Source organism: Trachurus japonicus, chromosome 17, assembly GCF_045865225.1.
Source record: "Trachurus japonicus isolate A0001 chromosome 17, Traja_1.0".
NCBI classification, from domain to species: domain Eukaryota; kingdom Metazoa; phylum Chordata; class Actinopteri; order Carangiformes; family Carangidae; genus Trachurus; species Trachurus japonicus.
In genome coordinates this window covers 8,790,603-8,816,217 of record NC_140923.1, presented here as the reverse complement: position 1 = coordinate 8,816,217, position 25,615 = coordinate 8,790,603, and the positions used below count along the sequence as shown (strand labels likewise).

At 40.4% G+C, this 25,615-nt stretch overlaps 1 protein-coding gene across 1 annotated transcript in view; it reads right to left on the bottom strand.

The window, feature by feature from the left end:
* The window catches only part of LOC146970081 (neuropilin-1a-like), a 105,065-nt gene that overhangs the window by 33,292 nt on the left and 46,158 nt on the right, over positions 1-25,615 (bottom strand). Inside the window, exons 6-8 of the mRNA XM_085803922.1 lie at positions 18,937-19,103; positions 2,265-2,420; positions 485-629 (exon numbers count right to left, since the gene is read on the bottom strand). Coding sequence (XP_085660048.1) covers positions 485-629; positions 2,265-2,420; positions 18,937-19,103 — 468 coding nt within the window. The remainder of the gene's footprint in view (positions 1-484; positions 630-2,264; positions 2,421-18,936; positions 19,104-25,615) is intronic.

Below are 25,615 nucleotides of genomic sequence, written 5' to 3'. Positions count from 1 at the left end.
AGTCTGGAGGGAAACGGACGACAGGTAAAAACTTTTTTGTCTGTCACTCAGTTCCTCCAGAGTTTAAACAGTTTCCCAGGTTTAGCAAAGTGCATTAATGGATGTTAAAGAACATTTTTCTTTGTATTAATGTGTTTATTTTTTAATTTGTGAAAGAAAAAGTAGGTTTAGAGTTTGTAAAACTTTTAACACTATTAAAAAAAGACAGGATCAGGTTCAAGAAAAAGGGAGAAAAAAGGTTTAAAGGGAAGTGTGTTGGGTGTTGTGTGTGATAATATAATATATTAGAGCCGACACTGCATTTACATGAGATTTACATTACATTAAACTTTAATCATCCCCGTGGGGCCGGGAGAAAGTCATTAAGAAGAAGAAAATCCAGGAAGTTTTAGATGAATTAAAAAAAGAAAAAAAAAGAAATATGGATCGTGGCACCAATAGGAAGTGTGTGTAAATCCGTGTGTGTGTGTGTCGTCGTGGTTACCTGACGTCCTGCAGCCGTAGATCTCGAAGCGCATGCAGATGCCGGTCTCCCAGGACATCGGCCGGATGCGGATGTAGCGCGCCAGAGTCTGTTTGGGGAAGACGGCGCGAGCCTCGTCCACGGCGTTGTGGTTCCCCTGGAAGATCTGAACACAAAGACACACAACGATCTGAGCAGAGGCTCTGATGCTGCTGAAACTGGTACTACTACAGTACTACTACTACTACTACTACTACTACTGGTACTGTTACTGGTACAACTACCATCACTACTTCTGGTACACAAAGCAACAACTACTTCTCTTACTGCTGCTGATACCGTTAATAACACTAATGAAACAACACTATATATAGATAGATAGATAGATAGATAGATAGATAGATAGATAGATAGATAGATAGATAGATAGATAGATAGATAGATAGATAGATAGATAGATAGATAGATAGATAGATAAGATACGTTTATTGTCATTGTCATTTCCACAACAACAAAATTAAAAGTGCATCTCCTGCAGTGCAAAATTGACCACTCATCATTACTCAGTATTAAGTGCAGTCACTGCTTTGGGGTAAAAACTGTTCTTAAATCTGTTTGTTTAATTGTCCTGTATCTCCTCACACACACACACACACACACACACACACACTGTTGCTGTTACTGCCTGTTGTTGGTCTCCTGAGTCAGTTGTGTTATATTGATGAAGTGAGATAATAACACAACGTTACCACACAGAGTTGTTTTAGAGGGAAATACAGAGACTGTTGATGAAAAACTGTCCCTGAAGGCAACGCGCATCAGTGGTTTTGCATGAATTTCCCTCTACAACAACTCTGTGTGGTAACGTTGTGTTATTATCTCATAGCGTGGTGAATGTGCAGCTCACAACTTGTCCACCAGAGCGTTGTGGAGTTGTTGGATTGTGTATTTGATGAGGGAAAAACCAAGAAATCCCATAATGAGCCTCCGTAGCGTAGCTCTGAGCAGCTCACGGCTCTGCTCCGCCGTTCTAAAAATAGCTTGCACCGACAATTAAAGGTAACAAACCTACTGCTATGACTATAGGGGTTATGGCAATGGGCCAATTTACCAAAATGTTGAACTATCCCTTTAATGAGATACTGACTTCAATGAGTCGCTATTACTGTACGAAATAAAGTATAGTAATGACGCAGCAACGAGGAAGCTTTTTGATGTAAATGTTAAGTTAGACTTTTTTTTGAGTATATAGCTACCACTGATCCTGATATACCACAGCTGCTAGACTTGATGATATTCAATCATTTTGTTTTCTGTGCTATTTCCTGCAAAAAGTTATATTTTACAGAAAATCTGAAAAAATAAATAAATAAAAAAATATCTCATGTAATGATATTTAGCCTGAACTGTACTGAAATCCTTGCAGCTTTTCCCCTGCACGTTGTGGTTTAAACAGACTAAACTCTTGAGGCTCCTGACGTGATTCAGCTGATGCCTCTTGTAGCGAGTCCATCAATACGCTGCTTAATGAGAAACTCTGTCAATTTACTTCTGCAGCCACGTCAACGGGACAACTTCCAGAACAAGAGAGTTCCTCACAAGGAGAAATTGATTGTGATTGTGATGAGAGGAGCTGGATGTGAAGCAGCATCGGGAACGCGGCCAAGCGCCACGTCGACATCGATCCAGCTGTCCACACGTTTCCCTTCCCATCGATCCCGCAGCCCAGCCTTCATTACTCATCAATATCTTATAAATAAATAAAAGGGTTGTGGCGGCGTTAACGGCTCGGCGTCGTTACCTTCTGCTTCGAGCCCTCCTTCATCGTGACCCATTCCTCTCCGTTGGAGCTCAGGTCCACCTTGTAGGAGCGGACGTAGTAGTGCTTCTTGGTCTCCTTGGAGATCGCCCCCTGCGTCCCGATGGCTGTGACGAACCTGAGGAAGCCGAGGTCGACCTGGAAAACAGAAAGCAAACAGGGACACGTCAGTGGGAAAAACCTTCAGGCGCCATTAAAGGAGACGCAATTTACAAAAATAATTGGGGTTAGGGCTTGTTTAGTTCACTTGAAACCAACTTTTTCCTTGGTGCGGCCCTTTTGGGGAAGTGTGAATACAAACTACCGAACTCTGGTGCGGACCAAACCAGTGAACCGATACCCTGTGAATGCAATCCGAACCTTTTCCCAACCAAATGCAAAATCCAAGCGCTTTTTTTGGATTCAACAGGCCTCTGTTCCGTTGTTGTCAGAAAATGCAGAAATCATCACTTGTTAGCAACGTGCCATGCAGCCAAAATGAGCCATGGGTCGATATAATTTGGTCAGAGGAAAACATTTATCAGATGCTTGAGAGGACGCACCCGTAGTCGTCTTGCACATCTTTTTTCGTTGATGATGGACAATCAGGAGGTGGTGCAAGTGACGTAAATGCATCTGTGCGACTGGAAATACCAAAATACCAAATTAAAAGGACAGCGAGAAACGCATTCATGACCTCCACTGTGCACTTTGACTGAGCAACTGTGGGACACATGTGCTTTTCTTGGTTCATTTGTAAAAAAAACCAAACAAACAATGTGAATACAAACCGAGTAAAATAAATTGGTCTGCACCAAAGCAAGTGAACTATCGGACTTTCCTAAAGTATCCATGTTTAGACAACAGGAAGTAGGAGATGCTCCGGTCAGGAGGTTAAAGGAGCAGAAATGTGATGAAAAATCCAGATGGACAGAAAGTAGGAAAGAAAAGCCTGAAGATACACAAAAGTTGTGTATCATCGAAGGTTGATTTAACGCACACTGCAAAAACTCAAATATCTTACCAAGAATATTTGTCTTATTTCTAGTCAAAACAAATCTCATTATACTTAAAATAGAAATCAACACATTAAAAAGCAGCTTGTTTTTAGACACTTTTTACTTCTTTCAAGCAGATTTTCACTTGAAATAAGTAGAAAAATCTGATAGTGGAGCAAGTTTTTCTTTCTTATTACAAACACAAAGAACCTGCTTTCACTGGCAGATTTTTCTACTTATTTCAAGTGAAAATTAGTTTGAAACAAGTGAAAATGATCTAAAAACAAGTTCATTTTTAGGTGATGAATCTTATTTTAAGTGGAAAGAGATTAGTTTTGACTAGAAATTAGACATTTTGACAAGAAATAAGACAAATATTCTTGGAAAGATTTTGAGTTTTTGCAGTGCAGAGTCTGCTCAGTTTACATTTGTAATGAACACATGAAAAAGAGAGGCACATTTCTCTCTGTGGAGATTTTGTTACAAGCGAGAGACGTAATTTGAATTTTTAAAGAAAAAACGTTATCATTTAGAACCAACTCACACATGAAGAGGCCAAATATCATCCTACAAAATGCAGCACTGTCTCGTGCCATGTTTCACTTGAAGTGTCTGGGAAAAACGAGGGCTCAGATCTCATTAATTATACGGTGATGGTGATGTGGCCATAAGTAGACAGAGAGAAACCAGAGCAGGACGCTGGAGAGAGAGAGAGAGAGAGGAGGGAGGGAGGGAGGGAGGAAGGGAGCGCCACATAACGAAGACCTTTACAGGAACATTATGCAGTCCGTATACTTCACTACTAAACTGCTGACAAGTGCTGTAAGTAATGAGCACTCTCTTCAATCCTTTTCTCTCCACACAGCCTCTTAAATGTGATGAGATGAGGTGCTGACAGATTAAACAGCTTTTAAAACCCTCTCAGTCATTTCACAATACAAGCTGTGTTCTCAGACACTGCAGGTGTGGACTCGTGTGTGTGTGTGTGTGTGTGTGTGTGTGTGTGTACAGTCTACGTCGCTATTGTTCTACCGATTGAATATTGATCATATTCATCTTTGCTTATATGCGCATTGTGACTGGAAATTCATCATTAGAAACAACCCTTTGAGATGTATTGTCTTGTTTTCAGCCCTCGGTGACGATGATGTAAACACAATTTGACAGAATAATTGACAAAAACACAAATAACAACATGATACTGTAAGTAGCAGATGCCAAAGAGCAGAGCAAGAAAACAGGATAATTCACTCATTATTATAGAACAGTTTTAAAGCTCCATACAGTATAAAGGTAGATGTTTGTGTTAAAGCTCCATACAGTATAAAGGTAGATGTTTGTATTAAAGCTCCATACAGTATAAAGGTAGATGTCCATGTGTAGTGTGATTATAAAGCAGCTCTAGGTTCTATATTAATACTGTGAAAGTATCAAAGCCTCAGTCCACAGAGAAATGCACACAGCCTGTATTCAGAAACTGAGCCTTAAAACCAGCCGTCAGGACTTCCTGTCACTTTGTGATGTCACAACTAAGCCCCGCCCCCTCACCACCCGGACCCACCATGCATCCAAGAACTTGCAGGATTTGGTTTCTCTGAGTGTTTTATTCTGAAATCTGCTCTATTTTTTAATTTTTTTTATTAGATCACCCAGGAAACAGTCATCCAATCAGAGGAAAGGAGGCTTCTGATTGGCTCACTGATTTCAAATCTATCTTCTTATGGATCAACACAGGAAACACATATCTTAAAAAACATAATACAAAAAAATCCCCGGCAGCAAGATTATTTTGTATTAATTTATTCCACTACCTGTCCCTGTTAATTGAAATTAAGTCATTAATTAATCAATCTATATTCATGTTCTCATTTCCTGACTCCAATTAACTCGGGTGGCTGTTTTTGGGCAAGTTAATTTTCCAGTGCACAACTGGCTGATCACTGAGGCGGCTTCAACATGACCCCCGCTGTTCAAAAACTTCCTGAGTGGGAAAACCAGTTTCCAGCCAAGCAGAGACCGACTGGTACGCGTGAAACCCGCAGGGCTCATTAATTAACCCACTTAGCTTCAGTTTTTTTCTTTTCTCTCTCTTAAACTGAAGATTTATCAAATCACTTCTTCACTGAAGTCACCTAATAAAATCATCTCACTTCTGCAGGTCGGAGGATTTACAGCAGAGATGAGTCAAGTAATGGATTCAGCACGTTGTAAATCCTGTAGTTTTGCAGAGTTACTTTTCTAATATTACACACAAAACTAGAGATGAACCGAATCCGGATATTTGGAGTTTTTGCCGAATACTGAATCCGCTGTTTAAGATTTGTCTGAATCCGAAACTGAATACTGAATCCTGCTCCCATCATCAGCCCATACAGTAAACACATCACAGTGTGTTTTCTTTTTTTATTCTGACTGTAAAAAAAAAAACAATGGACTTCCACCATTATTTTACATTTGAACAAAACGCTCACACACAGGAAACAGGCTTTAGTATTTTTTTCTCATTAAAACCAGAAAGAAAAAGATCAAAAAGTGAAATTATTTCCACAGAGCAGAGAAAATATCTGCCTGTAAACATTATTGTGTGTTACTTATGCCATGTTAATATGGTTATGTAAAAAAAAAAAAAAAAAAATTCGTCAGCCCGTCTATCATGTTTTCCATTGTATGTTAGCATCAAGCTAGGGGACTTTATATTCAGAACTTTGAACGTTCAGAGAGCAGAATATCATTCATAAACCTTAATGTAATCGTTGGCGACTTGCATTATGTTGATGTGCGTACGGCGTTCATTTCTGCAGAAACCGAACGCTATCAAAAAGCCCAAAATGTGTCCGAATCCGAAACCGAATCCAGGATTAGGTGCAAACATACACAACACAATGTAAAAAGCTGCACATCAGAGGTGATTTAGTCAGAAACCAGATCAGAGGACACACTCACATGGCTGCACATCATACTCTGTGTAATCCCATAATAGGCTACATCTAATCTAATTGTTAGACAGTCAGAGATTCTGATAAATTATATTAAGTCCAAAAAACTGAACAAAAACAAAAACAAAACAGACAAATAGCAGCCAAGACTCACTTCACCCCAACAGGCCCAAAGATATAGAGACCAAACATATGAGCTTTTTGTCTTTTCTTTACAACACTAGACTCAGCTTTACTGCTTTACTATGAAATCATATTTACTCCACAGGTTAACTCTGAAAGTCGTCGTGTCTCAGAGAGCGACGCGTTGCCATGGTGATCTGCTGCTCGTGGAGTTTTAACGTGCTCTTACAGTAAGTCCCCGAGTTTAATTCAGAGCAGTTGAGTCGACGAATCAGTGAGGTTGAGCTGATGCAACAAGGACGTCCAGAGGAGTGTGTGTGTGTGTGTGTGTGTGTGTGTGGGAACCAGCTCAGGACCAATTTTACGGTTGTCGACCCGCATCACTAATGACTAGTGTGTGACCTGTGTGTGTGCGTGTGTGTGTATGTATGTGTGTGTGTGTGTGTCAGCCTTCAGGTTAAGAGGTTGTGTTCGACCAACAGCAGATTTTATGACACAAATAGAGACTAAAAATAAAGTCTGACTGAATCAAAGCTCAACTTCCTGCTGGAGGTGTGTGCGTGCGTAGTGTGTATGTGTGTGTGTGTAAGTGTGTGTCTGTGTGGGCTCCTGCCTCCCTGGGCTTCGTCTCTCAGGCTTAGCCTCTTCAGAGAGGAGAAGAGCCTGCAGGTTTCTGTGTCTGCATTCTGGTCCCGGTCTAGCAGATCTGGACATCACCAAATTCACCAAAGTAAAAGTGCTCACCAACATAAAATGTATAAAATAGACAATAACTTGTTAATACAACTAAATACAATAAAAGAAAAAGGTTAACTTAATGGCTCGGTGATTTTCTTTTAAATGATATTCCTTAAATTAAAAAGTTGCACCGCATTTTATTAGCTTGGTGCTTTTATTTTGAAGGAAAGGCCTGTCTCTCGAGTAGATGGCCCCAGATTACTTCACACGGTGACTTTAAGGTGAGCACTGCTGAACCTGCAGACACAGCTCAGGGCTCATAAAAGCTACTGCCAACATCACACTGCTGCTTTATGACAGGATCGTTACTATAACGACGACCAATCAAATCATCAACATTTCCTGATAACTGATTTTAATCCGAGATGAACAAACATGTTTTACTAAAATGTCAGAGACTAGAGTCCAGATCGAGCCGGTTCAGGTTTCAGGTTTTCTGTGTTCACATCAGTTCACAACAACTGGAGTCAAACTAACAGATTTAAAATCAGTTGAACCATCTGACCAGCGGTCACGAGAACAGAACAGCAGCTTAATATAGAAGTAATGATCCTCAGACCTTCTGCCAAAAACACAACTAATAGAAACAAGCAAACAGGCTTTGTTACAGTTTAAAATGTCACACATCTGGAAACTCATTCACTCTCTTCCTGTCGTCAGCCGGACCCGAGTAAACACGACAGTCTGGGAACAAGAGTCATTATTAACTAAAGGAGAAGGAGAAGCTTCTCTTACAGGATGTTCAAGACTTTTTTTTGCCTTTATTCTGAAAACACAGACTCTGAGGTTTGAGGCCATTTTCTCGAATTTAACATATTTTCTTAAATGTATCTTTTTAAGATACTTGCAGATGTAACAATACTCAAGTGTTTTATGTCTAAATATTAGAACCTCCGCTGTAAGCACACTGAGGCCAGTTTGTCCTAGAACACTGTAGAAAGAAATAATTTAGGACAAATGCTGGAAATTTGAGGTCTGCTTTTTGAAAAATGTCCAATCCCTTGTGAAAACTCTCCTTCAGTCATGAGAATGAACTGTTTTGGTGCTTGAAATAGGATATGAACACAGTAATAGATACGTGTAGAAAACAAGTCTAAAATGACATTTTGTCAGATTGTTTTTTGAACACAAATGTTGTCATTCTGCCGTTCTATTTTCACCAAATGTCTCAAATGTGAGATAAAAGAAGCTGAATATTGACTTCACATTACATATAAAGCTCATAGCTGCACGTGCAGACCTCAGGATGTTTAAATTACTTGATGAACCCCGGTACCTTTCTGATCATGTGGCCCCCACCTAACGGCTGTGGCCCTAAACAACCACATAGAGGGTTTATACCAGCGGCCGGCCCTGACAAGGAGGATTAAGGAGGAGAAGCTTCTCTTACAGTTTGTTCAAGACTTTTTTTGGCCTTTATTCTGAAAACACAGAGAGAGAGATGGACGACACGCAGCAGCAGAAGGATTTCTAAACCGTCACTGTGACTGTTACACACAACAATAAGTCGTCTGTTCCTCTGTGTGATTGTGCGACTGGACGGACCAAACTAAAACTAAAACCAAAAAGACTCTGTACAGTAAACAAACACAAACAGACTCAGATCTTGGGACACAGATTTTCCTAAAAATACATCAAAGACTTATTCAAAGTCCATTTTTCCAACGGCTTTCATTCAGACACAGCAGGACCAACACTGTGTGACTTGTTCTACGCTTTAATAAAACTTGTGATCATCCTTTTTTCTTTTTTTTTTCTAGCAGTTTCACTTATTTTAAGGATTTCTTTGTACAAGTAGCTGCAAATGAAATCACACTGACGTTATCGTATCTTGTGGTTATACTCGCCCCCCCCCTCTCTCCAGATTTCTCATGAAATTATCATCTAAGGGCTAAATAACAGATAAAAAAAAGAGAGAGACTTGTTCTGGCATTTTTATCTCCCAGCGTCCAGAAAAAACAGCTGCTCAAAGTGCGTGCAGAGAAAAAAAAAAGATGGAGAAAAAAGATTATTACAGAGATAGCCATCATCAGCAGCGGCAGCGGTGGCGATAACAGAAAGCACTGTCCACAAACACTGAGGCTTATCTGCAGCGTCACCGAGGCAACAGCTTCACATCAACTTCCTCCAAAACTGCACTGAAGCACCAGACAGAGTCCATCTGACTCCAGCTCAGCTTAAAGGGATAGTTCAACATTTTGTCAAATTGGCCCCATCACCATAATCCCTATAGTCATAGCAGTAGGTTCGTTACCTTTAATTGTCGGTGCAAGCTGTTTTTAGAACGGTGGAGCAGAGCCGTGAGCTGCTCAGAGCTACGCTACGGAGGCTCATTATGGGATTTCTTGGTTTCCCTCATCAAACTCATCAAATACACAATCCAACAACTCCACAACGCTCTGGTGGACAAGTTGTGAGCTGCACATTCACCACGCTATGAGATAATAACACAACGTTACCACACAGAGTTGTTGGATTGTGTATTTGATGAGTTTGATGAGGGAAACCAAGAAATCCCATAATGAGCCTCCGTAGCGTAGCTCTGAGCAGCTCACGGCTCTGCTCTGCCGTTCTAAAAACAGCTTGCACCGACAATTAAAGGTAACGAACCTACTGCTATATGACTATAGGGATTATGGCAATGGGCCAATTTGCCAAAATGTTGAACTATCCCTTTAAACTGCTTGTTTGTTGAGTTTGGAGATTATCAGCTGCTGCTGCAAAAAAGAAAACCCCAAAATACTCTCGACGACGGCTTCAGCGTGTGGGAAGCCTTGCGTGATGTCTGGTGTGTAATTACAGTACTGTATATCGCCATAGAGACGCTGCTGCCTGTGATACTGTACATGGGAAGACACCAGAGAGAGAGAGAGAGAGAGAGAGAGGGACCATTACTTAACTTCTTCCCCCCTCCATCCATCCATCCAACTGATGCTTTTCCAAGAAACGGGGAGAAAATAGCTTCCCGCCGCAGGTCTGTGTGGGCAGCGTGACTGACAGGGAGACCCCTGGGAAACCAGGTTTCGTGGGAGTGTTCGCCGCCGTTCCCAGATGATTTGGGATCTGAATTCCCACGAGATGCAACCACCCTCCTCCCTCTTCCTCCCCCCTCCTCCCTCCTCTTCCTCCCCCCTCCCTCCCTCCTCCTCCTCCTGAACACTTCACATGTTGCGACAAACAAGCCGAGCACTGTTGTAAATGAGTTAAACTCTGCTGTTAATTGCATCATGAGGTTTTAAAAGTGGAGCAACAGGGTCAGTCGGAGTTCGTTTCCATTCGGCTTGTGACTCGTTGAGATGACGCAGCGGTTTCTGTGACCTTCATCTGACGTTGTGTTGTTGTAGCTGTGAGTTCAACAGTGTTTTGACGACTTTATCTTGTTAAATTTAAGTTTGTTTTTTTTAAGAAGCTACAAGAGGTTGAAGTTTCCTGTATTTCATAAGAAAACAAACAAAAAATCTGAAATGTCAACAGAAGTTAACTGAATACATATTTCTGTCTCACTTTATTATGGAATCGCTCCAGCCAGTCTGGGTAAAACAAAAACGTGGTTTTGGTGTCTGGTCTGAAGAATCACAGAGATATTTTATGTCCTTACAAGGAGACTTGATCACAGAAGAGACAGATTTAGCAAAACATCACAACACAACGCAGCCAAATCTCACATTACTACTGATCTGAGGGGAGTCAACTGTGTTTGGAAGAAAAGTGCTTGAGATAGTAAAAATACATTATTTCAATACAACACTATGATAAATCTTATTGAGTTCTCTTTGCTTTGATTTTTTTCTCTTTTGGAGAAAAAATAGTTTTTTGTTTGTTTGTTTTGGAACTTTATTGGCATTCACAAATGTTCACAGGCGATTTTAATTGGACATAACAGAATAAAAACAATCACCTTGAGACTGGGCTTCATTCCACATGTATTTAAGGTTGATATATAATTCAAATAAATTAGCTTAATTAAAGAAAAAAAAGATGCTGCATAGGGTCAAAATGAAACAAGATGTCACACAGGGACACACTTTTTGGGGGATTGCACTGTGCCTGTGTTGCTCTAATGTAATCTCATTGTTATTCATTATTGTGTTACTTATAACAATGACAATAAAGTAAAGGAAGTAAGAAGGGAGTGAAGGGGTATAAACCTGTAGTTGTATACCACCCTGAAGAAGGCTTCTGCCGAAACGCGTGGGCTGTAAGCCACTCAAATGTTTTTATTCGATATAGCCATTGTATAAATAAAGGCTTTTTATATTATTGAAGAAGAGTGCTTTGGATTTTCCTTTTTTGATAAACCTATAGTTGTTTGACTTTGGTATAGCCTATAGAAAGTTGTACGGATAAACGAATTTCATCCAGATGTTTCGACTTTAGAAGAAGAAGTTGGTTTGATGAATGTGCAGGTGTTGCTGCTCTGAAACCAACAACACAACCTGCTGAGCCCGTGAGAAAGCAGCAGTGAAGCAGAGGACAGGACTCAGCACTTACAGTAATCTATTGGCCGGCCGCCGTAGAGTCATTACATGTTGGTGCAGCGGTGGCGGCCGGTGGCAGCTCCATTCTCCAGACTTCCCCCGTCAAAAGACCACGGCTAATTGCTCCTCCATCTTCTAATTACTCAACACTTGGCAGTGCCTACATCTCTACCACAGAAAAGTGTCACACTTAGAGCTTTTTAATGAAGGAGGGGGAGAAAAAAATGCAGGAAGGGGGTGGAGGGGAGTTAGGGGGGGGGGCAGATAATTCAGTCTGAGTGTGGCTAAATGAGATTGAAGGAAAACACTGGGACTTCCTGCCAAAACAGGAAACTGCTCCGACAGTGATGGTTAAAGAAAGAGCTCAGCGACTCGGTCTCATCTCAGGGTTTAGTGTTCAGACAGTGATGCATCCTGGGAAAGGAAAAGGTGGCACAAAGGGAGACAAACAAGTGTCTTTACTAATAAAAAAGACAGATAACTACATGTAAAAATGTCTCGGAGCTGTTCTATTACAACTTTTCTTGTTCAAATCTATCGCTGATTTCCCACAACAACATTTCAGGATCAGTTTCTCATTCCTGAGATTCTTTTCTTTCCTTCTTTTTTTTTTTTCCATCTTGTAGTTTTTTCCGTTCCAAAAATCAGCAACATACTAATTAGTCTGTCTCCTGAAAATGATGTTCATGCTCAAATAATCACCATAACAACCCATGTTTTTCACAGTGATGGATTACACAACCCAAACAAGTTTCACCACTCTGCTAATTGGGTGTCACGACTGATGATGACATGATTGATCGCCGCCGTTGTGCGTTGGAAGTGACGAAGTGAAGGAGAAAAGCTGTTTGTGACAGCTGGAAAAATGGATCCAAATATTATTATTTTTGTGCATCGTGTTGCAGTAAAAAATGTTCAGTTTCTGTCTGAAAGTTTGAAACTGTCGCCGGCCGCGGTCGTTAAACTTTATGTTGAAAAATCACACGCTGGTGTTTGTATTTGGAGCTTTAACATGATTATGTATCTGCTGAGCCACTTTCATAACCGCAGGCTCCTTAAAATCTCATTACATCATTTCTAAATGACTCTGGCACTGATGAAAGTACTTCCTTTTAGCCGCCTTGACATTTTAATCCGAAATGAGCCCAACGCTAATTAGATCCACTTGGTTCGGGGGCTTTGTTTTTTTTCTGTGATGAATGACACCGCTCACATTTTATCACCTTTTTTTTTTGGCCTCATGATAAAGAAATTAGATTCATGATTATCACAGTGTAGAGACACAGGGTTTCCCCCTCGGTTAATGGTATTTCCCAGGTTTGGTTTGGAAGTTCACCTTCCTCCTGTAACGCTCCCAGTCTCTCTCTGGAGGAATCTTTTGTCCCACAGCCTCCCTCCCTCCCTCCCTCCTCCCAAATGTGTTCTCCAGATGCACGACGCTGAGCCGAGCTCTTCCTGGTGGCGTCACATAGATCCTGAAGACAAACGGCAGGGCGTCTATAAATACCTGAAGTCGGTCAGGAGGGAAGGAAGTCTTTCCTGGGCTGACATCACGGTGTTCAATAACAAGTCACCTCGCTCGCTGCAGCTCGAGCAGCAGACGATGCACCTACTGACCGAGTTCAGGAACTGATTTATACGAACGGGGCCTGAACGCAGCTTTGAAAATGTGACAAATACGACTTGTATCAGACTCTGATCAGTAATTTCACTTGTGTGCATTTGGGGATAAAGTTAAATTCCTTAAAATGTGATTTCGCACTTCACATTGTATTCATAATAACTTTAAAAAAAAACTTTTAACTTTCTTTTTAATGACTTTTTCCTCATTGGGGGTTTGGATTAATGCATCATTTTCACATTAAAAGTTACTTGAAAGCTCATTTGCACACTTAATTCCTCTGTCAAGTCTTAAATGTGGTTTACAGATATGGAGGATTTCCATTTCAAGTGTGCAAGTAAGTATCCAGCGTACTGATGCAGTGAGTCACTACAGTGCAAAAAATAAAAAATAAAAAATATGATTACAGATCTATCATAAAGCGAGATAATGAGCTCACTGTCTGCCGCCATCCAAATTGCCATTGGGTAACACACCAACCACCCTGACAACATTATGAATAGTAACCTGAAAATAGCATCAATAAAATATAAATGCCTTTAAATGAATAATAGAGGTGTTTGCAGTGGGGTGGGGGTAGAGGGGGGGGGGGGGCGATGCAGGCATGCAAGAATTAACTAAGTCATAATTTTCTTCTCAAGTAAGATGAATGTGAAGCCGTAAGGCAGAGCATGCTGCGCGGAGTCGGCCACGCACCACACTTAATCAAATAAAATGGAATATTCTCCTCACAAAAAAACCACGAGTCATAACTCAGAGGCCTCACAGAGTGTGAGGCTGAGCAACAGCTCCGGCTCTCAGGACATAAATCACTGTGGCGGGGGGGGGGGGGATGGTCGGTCGCTTTCTTCAGGGGCGACTGCCAACAAGGCTTTAGTTGAGCACGAGAAGAGCACACACATATACACACACACATACACACACATATACACACATACACACATACAGACGTACAGAAATCTGTCCTCACAGTCACGCACCCAACTGGACGCAGCAGCAGCAGCAGCAGCAGCAGTACCTTTAATTGTCGGTGCAAGCTGTTTTTAGAACGGTGGAGCAGAGCCGTGAGCTGCTCAGAGCTACGCTACGGAGGCTCATTATGGGATTTCTTGGTTTCCCTCATCAAACTCATCAAATACACAATCCAACAACTCCACAACGCTCTGGTGGACAAGTTGTGAGCTGCACATTCACCACGCTATGAGATAATAACACAACGTTACCACACAGAGTTGTTTTAGAGGGAAATACAGAGACTGATGATGAAAAACTGTCCCTGAAGGCAACGTGCATCAACAGTTTTGCATGAATTTACCTCTAAAATACGACAATTAAAGGTAACAAACCTACTGCTATGACTATAGGGATTATGGCAATGGGCCAATTTGCCAAAATGTTGAACTATCCCTTTAAGTCTCCGTTTTAACTGTGTATGATGAGAAACTAATAGATTTTGTCCCTTGTTACTGTAATTGCGCTGGTTTGCTGTGATCAAACATGTGTGAAGTGGAAAAACTCCAAAGATGAGGCAGGTTTTTTTTTTTTTTTTTTCAGTGCCTAAAATCCCAAACCTAAAACAATCTGACAGTTTCTGTTTTCTTCGTGTGCATTGAGGCCAGTTTGGCTTCACAGTTACTGCAGCACAGACACCAGTGTTATGTTATGGTTAGTTCAGTGAACAGTGTTCGCCAGTGTGAGTATTAAAAAGCATGAATGAATAACTGAGCATGTAAAAGAGAAAAACTGCTGCAGGACTCAGGCTGAGCAAAGTTCCTCAAAGGCCCAGTTTCACTGTGTGTGTGTGTGTCTGTGTGTGTGTGTGTGTCAGCTGGTTTGTCATGATTTGATAAACTGCACATTCATGGTGAAAGATGTCACATGATCAACGGTGATTTGTTGTCATGGAGCCAAAAGATGCAGAGTGATAAAAAAGACTCATAATGACCACGTGGAAAACAAGAGGATTCATTTATTCATTAAGTAATTTCTTTTAATCTAATGCCTTAAAAAAGACAGTTATCCATCATGCTGTACCATCTATTACTGGATTAGCTGCCCCTCAATCTAATAGGAAGTCATCATTCAAATATCATTTATAAATGCACTTCTGAGTAAAAAAGCCTTTCAGGTCATTTACGTGTCTGTTGTTGCTATAACTTTCTCATTGTTTAAATATAAAAACAATGAATGATGCACACACAGTTTATTGTAGCACTAACTTGATGGAGTATGTACTGTAGTATGTTGGCGAACGTGATGCATGTATGTTATTCTGGACCTCAGGGAGACGAGCTGGCGCCATTAGCAACAGCTAACGGAGATCCTATTATGAAATAAATGGATAAATATTAAACAATATGCTAAAAATACACAGTTAGAATCCTTATAAATGAAGATATACAGAGGCAGTTTCTGACCTGACCGGGGTCGGTCTATAGCATTAACCTCTGACTGGACAGATGAGTATTAAAACAATGTAAATAAATAGGGCTACATACACAGAACCTATATAAACAAACTGTCTGTGCATTGTGCACGTTTCCTGTCGCATCCACCAGGTACAGTCAGTCTGCAGGTCACACGTGTTAGTTTGACCAGAGGCACAAAAACAAACCAGAATCATCTATTATTACCAACAATACTGTGTCTGAACTCCTTGTGTTTTACTTCTAGGATTATATACTGCATGAACTCTAAACCATCTTTCTGTTGCATGTGTTCAAAAGACCCAGAACAGTAGAGACGGATAAATACACTGCAAAAACTCAAAAATCTCAAGAATATTTGTCTCATAAGACTCATCACATAAAAAGCAGCTTGTTTTTAGACACTTTTTACTTCTTTCAAGCAGATTTCACTTGAAATAAGTAGAAAAATCTGATAGTGGAGCAAGTTTTTCTACCAGCACAAAAAACTTGGCAGATTTTTCTACTTATTTCAAGTGAAAATTAGTTTGAAACAAGTGAAAATGATCTAAAAACAAGTAAATTTTTAGGTGATGAGTCTTATTTTAAGTGGAAAGAGATTAGTTTTGACTAGAAATGAGACATTTTGACAATATATAAGACAGATATTCTTGGAAAGATTTTGAGTTTCGTGTCATACATGTCATTTGGACCAACAGCATGTTAAAAAGTAGATTGGATCAAATTAAAAAGTGAAGATGTGTTACTACAGCACATGATATATTGGTCAAACTATTTTAATTCAACATCTGCATTAGGAGGAAAGTATAAAAACAACCTCTTTGTAAATCAGTCAGATTTAATCTTTAATGAAATGAACCTAAAGTGCATGAATTTTAAAATACTGAACGCCCTTCATGTAAATGGAGGCCTCTCTTCCATATATATAAAGCCATTAACCTCCATTAAAAACACTGTCCTTCATATCATGATATCCCAGAGGGCTCAGCTGCGGCCCGGTAGCTCAACGACGTCCCCAGACAGACAATAGAGAGCTACTAGTGCTAATCCAGCTCTAAAGGCCGACTCTCTGTCTGCTTCCTGCTCTGACCCCCACAGGAAGGAAGTGAGGGCCTGCTCTTACTGCGCGGGGGGGGGGGCATTGTGAGTCTTCCTCTATGAGTTCCTGTCCCGCACAATGGGACAAGTCCTCTGGACCGCAGCCGCTCCTTATCTCAGAGACTATCAGAGGATCGCACCTACGGTACAGTCGCTTGTCTTTGGTCTAAACCAGATGAGGAAAACATGTGTGCTGCTGCTTGTTAGGTTAGGTTAGGTTAGTTTATTGGTCTCCACCAGGGAGAAATTTGTTTTGCGGAGACAGGGAACATGTTGCATACATAAAAAACACTTAGCTACAGTACAAAAAGAACATCAAGTTAAAAGACTGGTGGAGTAAACAGACCACACTGGACAATCCTGCACATGCAGCAAGCTGATGTGAACGTCATTCACATGCATCCACACCGCTACTCTAACTGGAATCATAAATATACATTCATATCAGCATCACATAACCTCAAACATACATTAATCCATTCACTCACATACGTATGTCCATAGTTTGACTCATAATACATTCATTTCCATATACACATGTTCGTATACATACACAGAAACATCGCAATCATTTCCTGCTGTTGAGAAGCTCGGTTGATACAGGCACAGAGGAATGTTTGTATGGATTGTGCCTGCACAGAGGAAGCCTATATCTCTTTCCAGAGTTCAGGAGAGTATATTCACTATTCAGCACATGAGAACTATCTGTTAAAATGGCATTTGCCTGTCTGATCGTCGCCTGCTTGTTGCGCTGCTGTTTACATAACCCAGTTGTGAAAGAGAGCCAGGACGTCTCCCATCTACATTTCTGGTGACCTTTTTTTTTTTTTTTGGCTCTATCCCATCAGGTCTGATGATTCGGGCGCCAAGAAGAATCCCAAACAAATCAGATTGTGGTTCCTGTGATCTGAGCCAAAACGTGATGGACTGCACTCTTCTTCAGGGTGTGTTCGAGAGCAGCAGGAAAAAACAACTAAATCTGATCATCATCAGTCAGGCCGAGGTTCGACTGACTGGCGGTGTCAAAGATGTTTCACTTCTCGTCAAGAGTTTTTTTTTTTCTTTTACGTAGCTTTATATAAAGAAAAAAAATGCTGCTACGATCATTGCAATTATAAAAAAGAACAAAACACAACACAAAACCAAAAAGCAGAGCTGCGCTACTGAACTTCTGCCACAGTGAATTAGCAAATTAAAAAAAACAAAACTCCTTTCCCTATCCCTGTCAGTCTCTCTCTCAAAAAACTAAATAAAAAAACAGTTTTGATGACCAGACATCATTGTAATCCAATTATCCAATTATTATTATCCAATTATCAATATTAGTGACATCTTCCAATACCAATGCACATTTTTCATATCTTCCTCCCTACCAAGAGAGATATGTACATGTATTTGTTCTAATTCTAAAGTCTAAGGTTACTGTTATGTTTCATGTCCGATCTCTAATCAAGAAAATAGATCATAAAAATCTATTTTTGGGGCTTTGCAGTGAAATTATTTGCTGCCATCTGAGTTTAAATGGCGACGTGACGTAACTTGTTCCCCCCCAGTTTAAATCCTGTGAACCATAATGAGGAAAGCTGCTCCGTCAGTGTTAATAAACTGTGTAAATTAACACGCTGGCTTTGACTTTGGTTCCAGGCGGAAACAGATGCAGTGATTTGTGCTCGTCTGTGATATTGTGTGGACGGAGCCAAACATGACTCAGGCGCTCGAAACTCAACTCATCCTCGAGCTGGAACAAGATCTCAGATTATGTTTCGAGAAATGAAAATGAAACAGTGTGTGTGGGCTGCTCCGTTTCCACACACACTGACTGTTTATGTCAGATTTCACAATGAAGACGAGAAATGTCAACTGTGCTGAGGAGGCAGATCCCCATAAATAAATAATGCATGTCTGTGTCCCCGTTGTAACGTGTAACGTAGTAAGAGTGGTAGGCTACTGTACAAATGAGTGAACAATATTGCGACCAGTTGTGAACAAGATCTCGGTGGTACATCGTCAACCTGAGTTCAACCTGAGGAGCGTTGTTTCTCCGTGAGTGAACGAGCAGACGTACATAGATTTTGAGAGCATGCAGACTCTAAAATGAGCTCCAAATGTGACATAATTTCCTTTTCCCCAGATGACTTCAGGTACTTGAACATCTCATCTCGCTCTGCTAGTGAAAAAAAGAAAAGAAAAACGCCCCCGTAGCTGGATGGATGTGAACCGAGAAGGAGAAGGAGAGGAAAGGAAAAGCTCCACTGACCTGTATCCACTCCCTGACGGTGTCGTCCGAGGGCGTCCAGCCGTTCTCCTGGTAGTTGAGGCGCGAGCGTTCGGGCGACCAGTTGTTGTTGTACTTGGACGAGGCGGTGATCCGCTCCGAGGGAATCTCCCCCGACTCCATGCCCAGCGGCTCCTCACAGGCAAAATCTGGTGAAGACATGGAAAAAAGAAAAGAAAAGAAAAGCTAATTAACAAGAGCAGGACCGTTGTATAGGGGAGAAAGGTGATGATAACTCTAGGGGCCCAGCGCCCAGTGGGGCCCATAAAAAACCCCAGTAGTCTAATCTTTGTATGACTGATTTATTCTGCGTAAGACCCTGACTAATACTCATAGTACACTGTAAAAACTCAACATCTTTCCAAGAATATTTGTCTTATTTCTTGTCCAAATGTCTCATTTCTAGTCAAAACTAATCTCTTTCCACTTAAAATAAGACTCATTACCTAAAAATTAACTTGTTTTTAGATCATTTTCACTTAAATTCACAATAAATAGAAAAATCTGCCAGTGAAAGTAAGTTTTTTGTGTTTGTAATAAGGAAGAAAAACTTGCTCCACTATCAGATTTTTTCTACTTATTCCAAGTGAAAATCTGCTTGAAAGAAGTAAAAAGTGTCTAAAAACAAGCTGCTTTTAATATGATGAGTCTTATTTTAAGTAGAATGAGATTTGTTTTGACTAGAAATGACATTTTGACTAGAAATAAGACAAATATTCTTGCTCAGATACTTGAGTTTTTGCAGTGTAATGCTGCATTAGCATCAAAACAAAGAAGGCTAAATAAAAAACAATAATACATACGTAGTCTAAGAAAAAAAAAGGAAAAGTTAGGGGGAGGGGCCCACTTTAGCATTCTTTAAGGGGGCCCAGAATTCCTAGCAACGGCCCTGTTAACAAGAGTTCAGATATAATAAAGAGATGTCATCATCGGGTTAAAGACTGAAGTGGCGGTGGCGGTGTTGGAAACAGAAACATCATCCCACTGCACATGAATTATGGTTGGGTCATGAGGGGGGGGGGGTTCTTTTTTGTTATCACACTCATATTGTACTAACCGCCCCTTTAATATGAGTTTAAAAAGGCTATTTCACAGATAGTTAGCTGGGTGAGCTGAGTTTCGCTCCCCTCCTCTTTTGCTGCTAATGGCTGAATTCATCATTCAGCTGCACGGCTCAGAACGCTAACGGATACTAAAAAGAAAAGAAACACCTCAAGTTAAAGTCATAAATCTGTGTAACAGAGCTCGTTTTGTCTACGGTTATAGAGCCGCAAAACATAAAGAAAAAAAAAAAGCAACAACACAAAACAAGAGAGCAGTGTGATTAGAGCGTCACCCAGACGTTGTAAAGTGTGTGTCCGTGCTCCCTGCTGGGCGGTCAGCAACCAGGACTCAACTCTTTTTACACCCTTTAGAGTTCAGTTGTCGCTCATAAGCACAAAAACAGAAGCTGATGCATCTTAAATCAACACAAACTGAATATGCAAAACTTATATATGATGAACAATCGGTGCCAGGGTCGACCTGTTTAAACGTAAAGAGACGTAAACATTGTTTGAACCTCGTGGTTGTTATGGCTTTAAATCCAATGTCCTAGTGCATGAAAATGATGAAAAACTAAAAAAAAAAAATACTTGAGAAACTCACAGCTGTCTGATAACACAGCTGCAGGACGTGATGTTCTTCATTATCGATTCATCTGTCAGCTACTTTTCCATTTATTTGATAAATTATTTCAACTATCAAATGTCAAAAAGTGCAGAACAATGCCAAACACAGCCTCAAGAAGCTCAGAGCAGCGTCTCCATAATGACTTTTCCCCCCTTTTTTTCCCTCATTTACAGTAAACCTACTAGTAAAAACAAACAAACTCCTATTTGAAAAGATGGATGCTGCCAGCCAATCACAATTTCCATCGATTCATTTTCTGTTGATCATCTAATCCATTCAGCCAACGTCATTATGTTTCAACGTGCAGCTGCAATAATTAATTGATTAATTGATAACAGATTCATTGTTTCGGTTACTTTTCAAGCGAAATTCAAATTCTCTCTCTCTCGGTTGGAGGATTTGCTGCTGCCACCGCTGCTGCTGCGTCTCCGCGTTAGAAGACGAATGATTTTTAATTGTAAGAAACGACAAAAAGCAAATTGAACAGTGTGAAATCTTTCACGGCAGACTAAAAAGGAAACAGTCTGCAGATGAAACAGTAATGAAAATAGCTGTTATATATTTACACAGTATTTATATGTAGGCTTCTCATCTCACGCACAGACGCATAAATAGACACAAAACCCCTCACAGACACATTGTGCAGCTTAATGTGGTGTGAAGACTCTAATTCTGGTAATAATCATCAGTGTTATCTATCTGCAGGACGGTGCTGGTGCTGCAGCTCAATCCCCCCGTCGCCTTACCAAACACAACACTGTTTGGATAAACTCAGAGTTACATGGAGGCAGGGTAACAGCAGGGGGGCAGGAGAAGGAAGAGGGAGGGGGGCACAAAAGGAAACCTGTATGTTTGTGTGTGTGTGTGTGTGTGTGTGTGTGTGTGTGGGAGGGCTGTCTGGAGACACAGGGTCTGCCAGACTGACACAAACACACTTACATCACTCTGAGTTCCACAAATAAATTAGGGACAGAGCGTGTTTGCAACATCACCACACACACACACACACACAGGCTGCAGTATGTGTGTGTGTGTGTGTTCACCACCCACCTCAGGATTTTGTCAACTCAACTATTTTTTGGGCCAAAATCTTAAAGTTCAGATCTTTTCAGGCTGCTTCACTGCAAAAAACTCAAAATATTTGTCTTATTTCTTGTCAAAATGTCTCATTTCTAGTCCAAACTAATCTATTTCCACTTAAAATAAGACTCATCACCTAAAAATTAACTTGTTTTTAGATCATTTTCACTTGTTTCAAACTAAATTTTACTTGAAATAAGTAGAAAAATCTGCCAGTGAAAGCAAGTGTTTTGTGCTTGTAATAAGGAAGAAAAACTTGCTCCACTATCAGATTTTTCTACTTATTTCAAGTAAATATATGCTTGAAAGAAGTAAAACATGTCTAAAAACAAGGTACTTTTTATATAATGAGTCTTATTTTGAGTATAATGAGATTTGTTTTAACTAGAAATCATAGAGTTTTTGCAGTGTTCACAGTGACAGAGTTAAAAAATACTTGGTTTATTCCTGAAAAACCTCGTATTCTTTGTTTTTTCTTTTACTTTTTATTCATGGCGTGACCTCTGTGTCCCCCTCACAGCAGGAACCAGGGAAAAACTCACACCGCGTCCCTCTACCTCTCTCCATCCAGAGAGGAAAAGACAGGACATAAAGCCGCTGGTTGGGCTGATCAAAGGCCCAGCTGGAGGCCGATGGCAGGACAGAGCGAGAGAAGAACCGTAAACTCACGGCAGGATATCTGGAGTCTGAGTCTGAGTCGCCCTGTGGCTGCAGAGGAAGCTGCTCTGAATCTGTTTAACAGGCTGAAGACACAACAACGCTGCTGTAAACATTAGTGTAAATAAAAGATAAAGGTGTCAGATGCACCCACAGCAAACTGAACTGCTCTTTTAAAAAAAAAAACCCAAAAATGCTATAATAAACCAACAACTGGGTTAATGTTTAAGTTGGTTTGACCTTATTTGCCATGTAACCATGCTATAAGCTAACTAGCTAACCATTTCAACTGTTTAGCATCAGTTTAGCTCTTTTTCAACCATTAATTACTTACAATATACAAAAAGGAAAGAGAGGGGAGATATGAGCTATAAACAGGACTGAACATTTGAGATTTGACTAAAACTTTAATGTTGATTATTTATTTGATTTAGCCTAGCTACATGTTTTTGCTACTTTCTGTAACATTGAAACCATAACGAGCTCCAAAGCTCAAACTGAAATGAAGAATTAAGGGTAGGCCTACAGTTTTTCAATCTATGTAACAATTATGAATTAAGTTTGAATTAAGGAAATGTGTTATTGAAGGTTGATTGATTGTTGATTGACGCCTGACTAACAATTTGTGCACAAGATTGAATAACCTAGGCTACAAGCTACAACTACTTTTAAATATAGGCTATCACCCATTCTTCTTTTAGCTATCTATCTAAACCATCAATTTACCATTTGAACTGTTTCTTTTTTACTTTTAGAGAACTATTTTGATTCCTCAGCTAGCCACTCTCTGCTGCTAGCTAGCATTAGCAAGTAGGCTACTGCTGTTGTGTTACAGATGACACTGAGTCTGATACGTCTACATGTTTTTTTTTTCTATTATCAAAAACATCTTTCTTTCACAATTTCTATTTCCAAAATTAGTTAATCTTCTCTAAAATCTTTCCACGTTCCTGGCGGCTGCAGCTGCCCCCACTGGGCACCAGCCCCCGTCGGGTTGGGAATGGCTGGTTTATGGCATCAGAGCGGTTGTTAAAAAATTGGAGGAAAGACAATGTGATGTGGTTGTCAAGAGGCTTTAATTCAATCTGCTGAGCTTAGCTGGGGGTCTGAAGGCAAGAGTAATTGTCTCTATGTGTGTGTGTGTGTTACTTAAGCTAAGATAATTAGAGCTTTGTCTAACACCACTGCAGCTCTCAGCCGTCCCAGCTACAGTAACACTGCAGGGTCAGACTTAGCCTGCCTCTCAGACACAATGTGCTGCATGCAAACATGTCTGATACATGTGGACTACATCCATGTATTATCACGTTGTCATGAGCGCTCAGCATCAGGATCTGACAGCGCCCACACACACACACGCACACACACACGCATACAGCCCGACAACACCCACATCTTCTTGTGCCCTGTGGCAAAAACAAACAAGAGAAATGAAAAAAAAAGTGAAGATAATGACTTTGATCCCTCTGGTGTATTGTCTGTGTACATGTGGGACTTGTTCCTGATAAAGTGTGTGGTCTATCGTTATTGAACGGAGCAATGTCTGATATACAAATGACCTCTAATTATCACATTAGGAGCAAAAAGAAAGCGTTTGCAGGGTTTTGTGACTGGTTTGGTTTTCTAATGTATCTGGATGTTGAAAGAAAAAGAAATTCAAATACCTTTATGTGCATGTTTCACTGCTGCAACACTGGAAATTTCCTCATATTGGGACGGATAAAGGGATATCTTATTTTAACATATCCTATCGTATCATATCAAGGAATATCTTATCGTATCGTATCAAATCTTATTGTATTAACAAATAGCCTATCTTATCTTATTGTATCCAGATATTTCAGCCTCAGCTTGGAAACGACCAGCATAAAGAATCACCAAACCATTTGATATGATCAAAAGCTCCAGAAAAAATCTACTACATGTGCCGTGACTTTAGTTCATTACATCAAGCTACTGGCCTATTTTGTGTGAAATAAAAGCCTGAATACTATTGACGCTTCAACTCAAACAGCTTCTCTGACTGAGCGCCGTGTGCAGCCGAGACATGTGACGCCTCCGATGCAGGAAAACACAAATCCAGACACCGAACACAGAGTAACTGATTTCAAGTCTTTAAATGTCAGTTTTTCGACCAGTGAGACGTATAATTACATGTTTATTTCTCCCCCGAGTGGGCCATGTAAGTCAGCGCGGGACCTTAGGTAAACTCACCTCGCATTCCTGGAGGGGAGTGAGTGGGGGCCGAGGTCGGCAGAGTGCAACAACCATACGGACCCACAACATAACTTAAACCTCCACAGGCCTTCGGCAAGGTCACACAGTCAACGAATGCAGACACACACTGCTTTAAAGTCTGCAAAGGAACATGTGGACGTGAAGGAGCAGGCAACGGTTTAAAAGAAGAAACGCTTCATGTGGTGATGATATCAGGCTGAGGATAAGTAGAAGTAGGTCAGGCTGTTTTTTATTTTACTTTATCAGAACCACATCACACTTTAAATCCAGTTTGAGCTGCGAGATAAGATTATATTTACACCGTTAAGTTAACGTGTGGTTACATTCAGATCCTCGTTCTGATATTTAAAGTTCAAGCAGTACAGTAAAACTGTGTCTCCTAGAAATTACAGTTCTGTACAAATAAACCGCGACAGCAAATCCGTTTTGTAGGGAACATCATAATCACCGGATGGATTATGTTCGCAGGCGATGTATTTTTTTTATTAATTTATTTTTTTGAATGGATAAATGAATGGAGCGTTACATTTATCAACAGCAGCTACGTGGCCAGGAGGTGTTTGGAGAGGACTGCTGGCGAACAGAGCGCACAACTGTTACACCAGAAACCAGGCTGCTCTGCATCCCGACGCCGCTCCCTGGTTTGAAGGCAACAAAACGCTTCGATTAAGGTTTATTGAAACATTCATAAAAAAAAAGTTTATCTTTCCCAAACCGTAACCAAGAGCTGAGAGTTTATAAACGATTATAAAAGTTTGGGCGCTCCTGGTCAAAATTTCTGTTCATGTGAACATTGAAGCAAGATGAAAGGATCTCCAAAAGGCATAAAGTTAAACATGAAATGCTCTTCTGCAATATTTTAAGCAATATCAGTGTATTATTTATGTTTTCTACAATTTTAGGGTGAAAAAGTGAAACAAAGCAGCAGCCTGCAAAAGAATAGGAAACCCAGGAGACTGGAGCTCTCAGAGAACTTTGACCAAGGTATCAGACTATTTACAGTTATATTAACTGT